The sequence below is a fragment of the Dermacentor andersoni genome, chromosome 7 (assembly GCF_023375885.2).
Source record: "Dermacentor andersoni chromosome 7, qqDerAnde1_hic_scaffold, whole genome shotgun sequence".
NCBI classification, from domain to species: Eukaryota; Metazoa; Arthropoda; class Arachnida; order Ixodida; family Ixodidae; genus Dermacentor; species Dermacentor andersoni.
Genome location: NC_092820.1, coordinates 144,940,700 through 144,953,075, shown reverse-complemented (window position 1 = coordinate 144,953,075; position 12,376 = coordinate 144,940,700). Strand labels below are relative to the sequence as shown.

The following is a 12,376-nucleotide window of genomic DNA, read 5'->3' as shown; positions in this document are numbered from 1 at the left end:
GCCCTGTTCCGCCATCTGGGGGCCCTGTTCCGCCATCTGGAGGACCTCCACCTCCACCTGGGGGACCAGTATCTCCACCTGGGGGACCAGTACCTCCACCGGCAAGACCAGTTCCTCCACCGGCGCCACCGAGTGAGCACTTGTTTCTTTTTTTTTTCTGCGTTCATAAATTTTTGATAATGACAGACACGTGGTGCAATTAACGGTACGATTCGTCGACTGTACACGTCATCGGACGAAGGGATTCGCCCGGTGCACGAAGATTCGGAGCACTCGTACAGGCACACGACCACTGTTGTCCAATATCCCCGCAGGCACATTTCGCGCCGCGCTGTGCCTGCGCATTTACTTTTCTTCCGCCGAAAACGACAAACCAACCAACTGCGCCCAAAGCTCCTTCGCTGCGCTACAAAACACATCACTGAAGCACGTGCATGCTTGCCAGTGGCAGACACACGGGTACCCCGCAACGACGAGCGGACCGCGTTTTGTGGGCTTCGTTGACAGCTACTGATTGTAACAGTGTAGTTTATCAGACTAGCTCGATGGCCGTTGGACCGGCAGTAGACATCGCTACGCCCCTTGCCGCAGCTCGTCATGTGAAACTCGTCTTACAAACTTCTTTTAGAGGCGGCGAAGCATACAGAATTATGAGTCTAATATAGCGCTGGAATTATACTAAGCTTGTCTATCCTCCTGAGACCCCGTGTACAATAATTGCACATTGAGGTCAGTCCTTTATAAAATTAACTCTGAACTAATTTCGCAGTCGTATCGCTGACGACAAGAACTCATTCGGATAGGACTTCAAGGTTAGTATATTGGTGATGTCAAAAGCATTGATGTGACACCACGTACACTTCCAAACGTCGCCAAATATGACGTATCTGAAGACACAACCCGCGGTAAACCGAAAGTCACGACACCACATATATGAAGTCAAACGCATGCAAAACTTTGTGCAAGTGGTTTATGGATATCACTGCCAACAGCTCCTGAAATAATTGGCACTGTTTCAATTGAGACCGCTGAGTCATCACAAACTACGTCAATATTGGTAGGCTCGCGAAATGCGTTTCCAACGCTTTGAGAGGAGCTGAAAATCCAGGATGCAACGTCACTTTCCCAATCTACCGCACAATGTTGCAGTTTCATTTTTTTTTCGTAGTTTGACAAAGAAAATCTGTTTCTGCGACAACATATATAGCAAGACCGTTTGTTTATGTACGAAAATATACTGTTATCTACATATAACCCTGCTCTTCAAACAAAAAAAAAAACACTTCTTGTTTCACGTTCGTAACATATTAGTTGGTAACAACAAGCTGACTTGATAAGCATTTATATCCCGGAGATGTCTTCGGCTACGTTCACACATGGTATTGGAGGAGCCGGAAGCGGCAAAAACTTCACAAAATTCCGCCGCCTAGACGGCAAAATGAACGGAAAACCAGGCGGTGAGTCAGATAGGTCTCGGACCGATATTTTCGCCATGGCGAAGCGGAAAGCCGTTTCGCGTCACCGGATGCTGCACTAGCATGTAAACATCCGGTCGTAAAATTTAACATCTTCCGTTGTTCATTGTTCACTCTTTCAGGAACTAGCCAAAAGTATCAGAACTATGTCTTCTTAACTTCCATGGTAGACGAAAGTTGATGACGACACGAGCAGTTGTGTGAAATGGTAGCTTTCAGTAACTGATAAGTCAATGAATTAACAAACTGCTTGAAGTGGTGTGATGAATAGCGCCACCACGCGGAGAAACTTACGCAGGCTCGACGGATGTGGCCGAAAGCGGCCATGGTTTGCGCTGCTGTGGCGAAACGAATGTGAACATCTTGGACACGCGCGGAAAAGATTTTCCGCCCGCTTTGGCCTTTCCGCCCGCTCGCCGCTTCCCAAGTGTGAACGTTGCCTTCCGGTTTCACGATGATGTTATGAAGCGTTCAAAAAGTCAGACATACCAATCGAATAGGAGCTGTGTCCAAATCCTCGCTCCACCGATGGTTGCCTCGGATTCGGGAGGCATGCTTTATTTTTCTGTATTCGCCGCAAACGATGCGGGAGCCGAAAACGCGTCGTTGACGACATGCTTCGGATACGTCCAGTAACACCGGACGTAGTGGCATGCTGTTGGGTTGCAGAAAGGTATAACTTCCTTTACGTACTGGAATGTGCGTTTTGGTCTTACAATAGTACGGAAAGATGAGCTTGCTTGATTTCGGAGAAAGATATCATTGTATTGTGCGGATTGTTCAATGTGGCACTTGGTCAATGTTACTTGTCTGATGTTTTTAAGGAAAAAAACTGCCATGTTGCCTTTGTCTGCCTCTTGGATGCGTTCTTGAGGGATTAATAGAAGCCTGGAAGCCAATATCTTAGGCCACGCTTTGTCGTATTGCAGACGACGGAAGTTACAGAGCCGCAATGTTTTAATCATCGCAGAGTGCCAGGGGCGTGCGGGAACGCAAATTCAAAGTTCGTTTTCGCGACTAGCCAGGCAGGTAAGCGTATACCAAGTGTCATACCGAACGATCCAGGCCGTCAAATGCCATATTTCCAGAAATTTAGGCAACAACATAATTTAGTTAAGGGCGAAAACGTTTTTCTTCAGCGATTTTAAGAGAAACACGCAATTCCTTGTATACAGCGTATTTGATGTATGAGATACTCTGATAAGCATAGATCAGCGAGCACAATTAGTTTTGTCGATGCCGTCGGTAGCGAAGAACAAATATCCAAGCCACACTTACCACATCGTTTAGATCGTCGTTGCGCGCTGATTGCCTGCACTTCGACATGTCCTCGTACCGTTGCTTTCGATCATGTCGCTGACGTGGTCACTGGCCACCACTTTCGAGAAGAGGCATATATATTCGACATGATATTGTTCTGACATACCAGCAGACTATTCTTTATTGTGCAGAAATTTTAATAATTTGCCCATGGCAGCTAGCACAGTAGTAAAACCTTGAAATTTATTCATAGAAGAGCCAGATATTACTTGCGCAACACATCCAAATGAATAATTGGCTAATTATTCCGACAGACGGTAGGCGATCCTACAAATGGATGATCTGTCGCACCGTGCTTAAGTCGTTCCATTAAGGTACCATTAAGCCCGTTTAACGCTTCTCAAAAAAAAAAAAAAAGAATATGTTTTACTAACTCAGCCGAACCTGTGCAGAACGTGGGTAAGAGCGTCTACGGAGGTGTTTTTACGAATCAGCGCGCGATCCTACGGACGACCTGTCGCACGTATACCGACAGCCGCCTCTAAAATGTTTTCGACAGATTACAACAGCCAAGAGTAAGGTTCCGGTGTGGGCATTTTTCAAATGACTCGCGCGTCGGATCCGACTCGATGCTCAGTCAGAACTTGCTGGGAAAAAATTTCTTTGATTAGCTGTTGTCGTTACGACATCTCGTACGCCCGCGGATCCCACTCCGCTGTCGTGCTTATGCGCTTCCTGTTTGGCAAGCGATCCAGAAAACCGTCCGATCCGCAGAGTACGATGAGTTGGAAACGATGTCTGCTTCTGTAGTACTGGAACATTCGAGAAAATAAATTCGGCAGCTGCACTGAAGACTGCCTACGTGAGGGAATGCAAAAGCATCATACAATCCCTGTGGTGAAATCTTTTTTTTTTTTTCTTCGCGCGTTCCTTATAGGCGCAATCTGTCGCCTTCGTTCTAACGGAGGCGAGAGAGAGGTTCGGCCTGGGTAACGCCAAATCAAAATGCGCACTGTCTTAACGAGCCCGCTTGCTCGCGCAGAGTTCATAGCTCGAAGGGGCCGCTCATCGGCGTTCAATCGGGCATTATTGTCACTTTTTACTTGATACACTCATGACGTGGCTCAATTTCCTCCCCATTGGCTATGCCGTCACGTGATCAATGACGCACGAACTCGGCACACGTTTCGTCAACCAGGACCCTGTAGCCGCACGGACACTTTTTGGTACTATCTTTCAGTGACGCCGACAGATGTTCGCTGTATGGGGCAAATAACGCTTTCGCATTAATAATAGATTTAGGCTGTTCGTTACGACTGAGTCGTATACGGTGAATTGCCTGACGTATTTCGCGCTCAACGCGTCTACATTGCAAAGAAAGGGAAACGCGTGCACACACGGACACAAGAGAAGTGGACAACACGAACGCCGCATTCGTGTTGTCCACTTCTCCTCTGTCCATGTCTGCACGCCTTACCCTTTCTTTGCATTATGAACCCTTACAAACGAATTCAACTTTTCTGTCGCTCTAAGCGTGTACCTTAATTCGTTTACAATGGCTCGGTTTTGACGACACGCGACTCATTCTGATTTTTCCCGCCCGTAGCGACCACGAAGCCGACACCGACGACGACACCGACGACGACACCGACACCGACGACGACCCCGACGACGACACCGACACCGACGACGACGACACAGCTGCCGATATGTAAGCAATAGTCGATGCCACTTTCGATAAATAGAAATGCGCGGATAAGCTTTTTTTCTGGTAGGTGTAAAGCGCCCGAAATGACTCGTTCACACTGAGGCGACCGTCGTTCGGAGGTGCGCGGATCCAAATCGGCGGCGGCGCATTCCGCCGCACCGATCGATATTATTTATAGCGATTTCTGCCGCTTCTGCCGCCACCCGAGTCTCTCGTCGCGTGGACCAATCAGAACTAGACTCAGCAACTGATTCATGCCTTGCGAGTTATATACGTAGACAGGAATTTCCTTGTTTCTTTATTAGTATTTTTTTTTTTGCAGGGGAAAGGAGAGGCATGTGCTTGTTGTCGCACGTCGGTATTCTCAGGGACAACGTTAAGAGAAAGAGAGAGCGGTGTGGAACAGAGAACAAACGGCAACAGCGAAAAATTCTGATTTAACATTGAAAGAAAAAGTGGAGCTGGGGAGGGCATGTTATGCGGAAGACAGGCATCCGAAGGGCCTTTAGTGCAACAGAATGGTTTCCAGGGAAAGGCAAGCGCAGGCGGGGATGGAAAAAAAATTAAGTGGCGTGATGAAATTAGGAGATTTGCAGGCGTCACCTGTAATCAGCTAGCGCAAGAGTGGGGTAATTGGAGGTCGCTGTGAGAGGTCTTCGTCTACACCCCCCCCCCCCTCCCCCCCCGGCCAGTGGGCATATATATAGACTACTGCTGCTGCTGATGATGATCCGTGGTACATGCAAATTTGGACCGATCAAGTTCGTTCCCGGTGGGCACCGCCCTGGTTACGACGCGCCATGCTTCGCCTGGCGGCACTCCGCAAATCATTGATCGCGTTTGATCTCGTCTTCTCACGATCTGTCTCGACAGGCTGCGTCAGCTGTCGCGCAAGTGAAGAAGTTCACAGAGGCTTTGAGAATATTGCCCGGTTCTGTACGGCAAGCGCCAACCCAAGCACAAGGTCGAGAAAGACGAGCTCGCGCGGAAAGTTGTAAAAGCGCGAACCTTACGCTAGCGCAGGACAGTATTGGGGGACGTGGTAGGGAGGGTGGGAATGGGGCTGGGCGTGGCTGGAAACGGGGAGGAAAGATAAAGTTCATGCTTGGCAGATTACGCTAGTAGTAAAATAAGGCGAGCTTTTTTTTTGTTCTTTTTTTACCTTTCGCGGTGTTTGCGAATGCGCGGCGTTCACGAATTGCGAATGATGTGAACGACGCGGTATTTCGGAGGAAAGAGATTCCGCGCCGCTGTAGACGCGCCGACGGTCCCAGTGTGAACGAGACACAAGTTCAAGCGCGAAGAAGAAGATAGCCTGCATGTATGGGGTCAAGGTAAATTTGGAAGCACAAAAAGCGTTCGCACAATGATTAGCGTTCGGCCTTGCCACGAACGCTAAGTGACCCGGGGTCAGAAATCGCTGGACTCGTTTCTTTCATGAGAACTGTTCTTCGCTGACCGGCCACCGATTTGACCGGTGTGTTCTGCGCATACGAGCAGCTTTGAGCGCTCGAATTAATTTGCAGATACAAGTGCTGAGAGTAGTAACTGGAACAAATGTGCCAACTGCGTATTTTTCTCTATGACTATGCTTGCACGTAACATTTAGCCTTACGAAATGCACGTAATAAATGCGGACGTTCACTTACCCTGTTACCCTGTTTGGCTCAAAATATGGCCGCTTATTCTATCGATGGTCACCTTAGAGGCTATTGTTCACAAGTATCATATTTCCTTATTGATAAGTCTTGTGGTGCTTTCCCAAGCAGACAACTGTAGGCAGTGTAACGTAGAAATAGAGAACACAGTCTATCGCGTCAGTACTCCTTTAGGTCATGTGTACTGCAGCATTAGGTAAACTCCTTGGTTATGGAGTAAAAAAGACCCGTATAGTGTTATAAATATATTTTTCTGCATTGTTGGTAGTAGCACTGATCATCTCAAAAAGTGCACCTGAATGGGCCCTCAAGTTGCCGTCGCTTAAACTAAAGGGAGTGAAAATAACCGCTCGAGCTATGCTAGCAAATTAACATTTTGCAATCGCAAGGAAACCACTCTTACCGTGGTGCCAAGCTTGGCAAGCCTGAACACGCACATAGGTCAAGAAATTTTCTACATTTACCTTTCGGTCATCTGTAAAACTTAACCGCAGTGCACCAGTCTAAATCAAAGGCAGCATTTTAAGGTAAATGAAATTTCCGAAGGCCGCCCGAATTTCGACTACAGAACATCCCTCCTAATTACATGGCTTATTTACGACACTTAATCGTAACGTCGTCGTTTATGCGTTATAGCAATGCTCTGTTTGGCCAGGATTAAAACACTGATACACCACAGCAGCATAGTTAGGGATAAGTGTCTCAAACACGCGGGTTATCATATGGGCGCGTGCCCTTTCGACATTGCTAACTGAAAGTTGTTGAAATTTGGGCGACGTTTTGAAATATCATTTTGTTGTCAACATGCCACGCGATGAAATTCGGCAGATGCCTGCTGGGTAAATGTCCAAAACACTCCTCGGTGCGAAAACCAAAGACTGGTGGTGACGGTCACTGTTAAGTTCCCGCACCATGCTAGTCGTGACGTCATGGATTTCATATAGCGTCTGCTTAGGCTTAGTTAATTTCTTTATGGGCTTTAAGATACTTTGCAGTGTGTTCTAAAAAAGGGGGCTGAATACAGAACTCCAAAAGTTCCGAGAACGTTTACTGAACCACAGCGGCCAGAATGCGTTTCGACATGGAATTCGCAAAATTGGAGATTGGCTGCCATTTCCTCTTCTAATATAACCAACCTCATTACCACTAAATTAACGAAATGGAATTTGGGAAAGAACACTTCGGATTATAATACAATCTAAAGAACCCCGTGTGGTCAGTAATCATCTGTTGAGTCCCACAATAACACGTGCCGCGTAATCATAACGTGATTTTGGCGCGTAATATCTCAGAACCTTTCTTTTTTTTTAACCCAGACCGGGAGCTTCTGTGTACAGTGGGCGAAACCGCAGTCATAGTGTCCATGTACCCTCCAGACAGGATGTGTACGTACTTGTACTACACACACGTGATCATCGACGGGAACAACATATACGGCGCCAAAATGCAGAGCAGCTGGCTGAGTTACAAGTATCGGGCCTTGACATACCGCAACGTCAAGATGGGAGTCTCCTTTGACCACCGGTGAGGAGCACGTGCTTTAAAAGGCTGCTAATGCTACGTGTCACCTTCCGCTTCAATCGCTATTGGCGCAGACTAGGCCTAACACCTTGAACCGGATGATGATGATGAAGATGCCACCACACACTGAACCACGACCTCCTACCGGAAGAGGGCGCTGATTATAATTATGGCGCCTAAAGTTCTCTAGAGGAGGCTTGCATGATACGATTGTGATAACGCAGACTACGCCTACCACTCTGAAGAGAACCGATCGTGGTGATGACGCGATTATTGCGACGAGGAATTGAGATGCAGGCTACGAGTAACAGCGCGAAAACAAGAGGCAGGAGCGATGGTGAGGAAGGCTTCAGCTGCCACGTTAAAACTGATCGAAGGACGATGACAACTAAGCCTAACGCTGAGCTAGGTTTCAGGATCACGATGATGATGATGACGGTGATGATGACGACGACGACGACGAACATGTTACTTTTCCTTTCGGTTCATGGTGTTAGGCGTGTTTTGCATTAGTCACAACAGCAGCAGCGTTTGAGAAACTGGATCGTTCGCATTGCCTCGCGTATCTTTTTTTTTTAGTTATCGAACGAGCCTGTGGTTTAGCCCGCAGGACTCGATCATCAATGTATAGCATTCCATGTAGGTAGCTCGATGATCTCGGCAATGACCCAGTGGTGGAGCGTGCGTCTCGTATGCGGGAAGTACGGTGTTAAAATCGCAGAGCCGCCGGAAACAAGCAGTTTTTTTTTTACTTTTTGTTGGGTAGAGATGCCCCCTTCCACGCCCACTCCATCCTTGTGTTCTGCTACTTGAGGGGATTCGCATCTCCACAAAAAAAAAAAAGGGGGGGGGGGGGTAGGTTTGTGTGGTGACAAGCATTCCACGCGGCTGTGACGTGCAGACTTATAACCCTGTCACACGGGCACCTGCGAACTCCATTGAACTTCTTCGTCTTTACGCCAATGGAGTTGCGCTCCGTGTCACACGGTCTCCATTGCGCCAAGGAAGTAAAATGGAGATTTTGGGCGAAGGGAGTTCGGCAATGACCATTATGGATGGATGGAGTACTCTCGTTCCTAGGTAGCTACAGTTCCGCAGAAAACCATGCTAGTAAAATCGTCGTAACTGGTTCATTTACAAATTTTGGCATTATTTCTTTTGCCTTGGGGTGTGTGCCACATAATGGAAGTTTTAATTTGTTTTTAATGGCATCAGCGCCTGAACCCTCTACACCTATACTTCGCCACGCCGCATCGGGAAACGTCGTTCCGCCATTTAGTTTGTTATTATACGCACGCGAGCCGCACGTGTCGTTCAAACCGAGTTCAAGCGAGAAACTTTGCGGTACGTTAAGGCAAGACTTGTTTTTCAAGCATAGCGAAGTTGCAAGCGATGCTAGCCACACTGCGCTCTTGCTTTCCTGCGTGGGCAGCGCGGGGCACGTTGTTGGGCCGGTGCGCTTCGAGTTGTGATTCCGCTGCGTAATCGTGCGTATCTATGTGTTAGCGGTGCACATATATAGATTACTTTAACTGCGACCGTATATGTGAACAGTTGCACGCGGAAGTAGGCGCAGCAGCGCCGTTTCTTTCCCGTGCTGCGTCCGTCGAAAGCTCGCACTGTGCCGTGTAGCACGGCCGCAACTTCATTGCCGTCAATTTCCGTTAGGGAGTTTCATGCTCAACGGAGTTCGTGGGTGCCCGTATGACAGGTGTATAAGAGCTATCGCTGGGCGCCCGCCGGTAAAATAAATACAAGCGCCCGGATCTTCTACAATTATATCGAATTTCGAATTTTATATCGATCTTCTTCAATTAGATCCGAATTTTTCCGGATCTTCTACAATTATATCCACGACAATTTGCTCCGACTGTAACATGTTAGATGTCGAAAAATTAATAGTAACTAATTAGGTATTTAGGCGAAATACAAAGAATAGCCTGACTTGCACAGAGCGACGGCTAACAGCGTTAGTTTGCTTTTGTCCACATACGTGGCATTTAACATACCATAAAATTCTTGCACTAGTTAGGTGGAATACATGGTATACCCATTGTTCTACAAAACGAGTCCCCGCTTGCGTCGGTTTTCCTTGCTCGAGAAGCCATAAGAAAAAATATTCGACAATATTGATTATTTAATCCTCTGAAAACTGAATATGCATCCAATATGAAATTTCATTAGATTCCTATTACATATTTCAAGTGTTCGCACGAGCCTCATAAAGGGGTGCGAGAATAAGGCCTTTAAGATACACCACGTAGAGGTTGAGAGAACGAGATCGGTAGAACGTGCTGCCTCCGCATTAAAAAGGGAATGCTCGTACCATCATCTCCATCAGCCGACGCCGCGAATGCATCGCAAACAACGTTCCATGAGCTTGCATACCGTCATTCTTGACATTCCATCGTCCATGCGGCCTTCGCTTGCTTCCACGCCGCCACCCCGTGATCCATCTTGCTTCCGTTTCAGGTACATCACCGCGGACAAGATAAATATTGCCGCCAGTGCTTTGGCCAAGCTGTCCGATAGCAACATTCGGCACTTCGGCGTGCTCAATGTCGTCGGGAAGGCCGGTGACATTCTCCAAGCAGTGGAGTCCATGAAACCAGTTTTTGAGGTGAGTAATCGCTGCGCAATTCGAAATTCCCTCGGGTTCTGCCCTCAGGTAACGGTGCCACGTACGGGCGCCCATCGGTTCTCTACGCGCCATCGAGTGCGTCCGATGCGACACGCGCATTTGCGCAGAACAATGCATAATCGCAGTTGTACCTCGCAAACTTGTACCGCTGCTACTCTGAGCAGACACACACTCGCACAGAGCGAGAGGAATAACGCCTTAACCAGAATGAAGAAGCTTGCGGCGTCGGCTGACCACGTGCAGAACCTTGCAACACCGAGCGCGACGCTCCGTGCAGAATGGAGACAACCTGGGCGTCTACTGCGGCGTCGGGCACGTGAATGGCGGATACACACGAGTGCGGCCAACGCGTCCCTACGGAGTCCGGCAAAGGCGTCTATTACGGCATCCGCCATTCGCGTGCCCAACGCCGTTGTAGAAGGCGCGGTTGTCTCCACTCGGGCGTGGATAACATCGAGCCACCTATAGCCCGTAAGGTACAACAGCGCCCGCACCCGTACGAGAAAGCCGGCCGACGTCGAAAACCCGTCGCAAACTTGTTCCTTGTCTCTGGGTCTTACGAGGAGGAGAAAGGTCTCGGCTTTGGCAGCCTCGATGCATTGTGGCCGCGTACGGGGATGTAAGTGTAGGATGAAGAATGGTCACCTGTGCCGCGATCTTATAGCGATGCCTTTACCCGACGCTAAAGCCTTTCGACGCTTTTGGCATTCGTGAGTAGCTGCGCTCGACGCTCCATCCAAGGCAGAGCATCTCTTGACCCCTCACGAACGCGAAAAGCGCCAAGAGGCACCGCTCCATTATCGCGGCCCTGCTCCTACACATGTCGCCTGCGTGTTAAAGGGGCCTTTAAACACGTTTTGGACAGAATAAGAAAACGTTGCCACTCGGTCGCTGAGGCTGCTCTGAACGTGTCAACCAGCTATTACGGCACTGCATGCAGCAGGGGATATACAATCTCGTGTCGGAAACAGTGAAAGTTTGCTTCCTCTCGCTTCTGCTATGCCGTCATGCAACTTCATGGCAAGGAGCTGGCCCACGAACGCTATTGGCTAATTTCGTCAGTGCGAACAGCGTTCTCGGCAATACATAATTGCTCATTTGAATTAAAATGCAACAATATATGTTTGCGACCTCGAAAAGACCGAAAAACCATATTATGTCATGTTTGCACTGCTTGTAGCTGCGTCAGCTGCGCGTGGACTCCGAGGTGGCAGTGGCTTGATGCGTCATACTTACTACGTCACATAGAGAACTCGGGCGCTGCTACCGTTCAGCCAGCTTGGCAATGGTGGGTAGTACATGGATTTGTCTTATCTTCGTGCTTGGGACTTCAGGCGTTCTTCTCGCTAAGTCTATTACACTTTATCTGGTCTGAAATTAGTCTAATTTTCAAAGCAATTCGTACTTTTTTTAATGCAGAAGGTAATAACACTGTGCAAAGATACATGATCACTGCTTTTCCACGGGTCCGTAACATGACTTCAATATCGGGCTTCCATTTTCAAGGTCCTGTGCTCGAATCCTGCCGTCGGACAGTTTAAATAATGTCCGTTTAATTATTTACGACGCAGAACTTTATTAACAATGATCACTTTACACCGTCACGAAGCCACTGAAAGCCAGAAGGACGAAGTTTAGGCCAGTCCGTGTACTGCACATCGTGCCCGCTCTGGCTGAACCACCCTGCTCGCAGCTCACGCAGACACTAGCGCCAGACTTACCTGCGGTAATTATTGTGTGAAACTCTTATGTGGTGTGAAGCGTAGTTTACCGCGGTACCACGGGGTGCCGCGACGAGTGCTTTCGCCGCCGCGGTACTGAACTTTTAGCCGAGTCTTTGCCCTCTTGGCTTCTCCGCTGTGCAACTGCCAGCACGCTAGTGGAGACGAAAATTAAAAAAACAAAAACAAAACGGGTATCGGTGCGGTAACTGCACTGTTCTTTAAAAGTTAGCCCACACTATGGTTAGTAAGAATGTATTTCAGGGGCCTATTAAGGTACCTTGAAACAGCGGTTCTATTATTTTTTTTGTTTCAAAACTGAGAACACATCGGAGTAAGTGCGACGGTTTTCAGTGAACACCTTCCCGCAGCAAATTTTGAAAAAAGAAATT

General features: G+C 48.1%; 1 protein-coding gene across 1 annotated transcript in view; it reads left to right on the top strand.

The window, feature by feature from the left end:
- Nucleotides 1-22: 22 nt before the first annotated feature.
- The window catches only part of LOC129385568 (uncharacterized), a 54,089-nt gene continuing 41,735 nt past the window's right edge, over nt 23-12,376 (top strand). The window contains exons 1-4 of the mRNA XM_055072268.2: nt 23-132; nt 4,342-4,446; nt 7,418-7,625; nt 10,095-10,242. Coding sequence (XP_054928243.1) covers nt 7,465-7,625; nt 10,095-10,242 — 309 coding nt within the window. The 5' untranslated portion in view covers nt 23-132; nt 4,342-4,446; nt 7,418-7,464. The remainder of the gene's footprint in view (nt 133-4,341; nt 4,447-7,417; nt 7,626-10,094; nt 10,243-12,376) is intronic.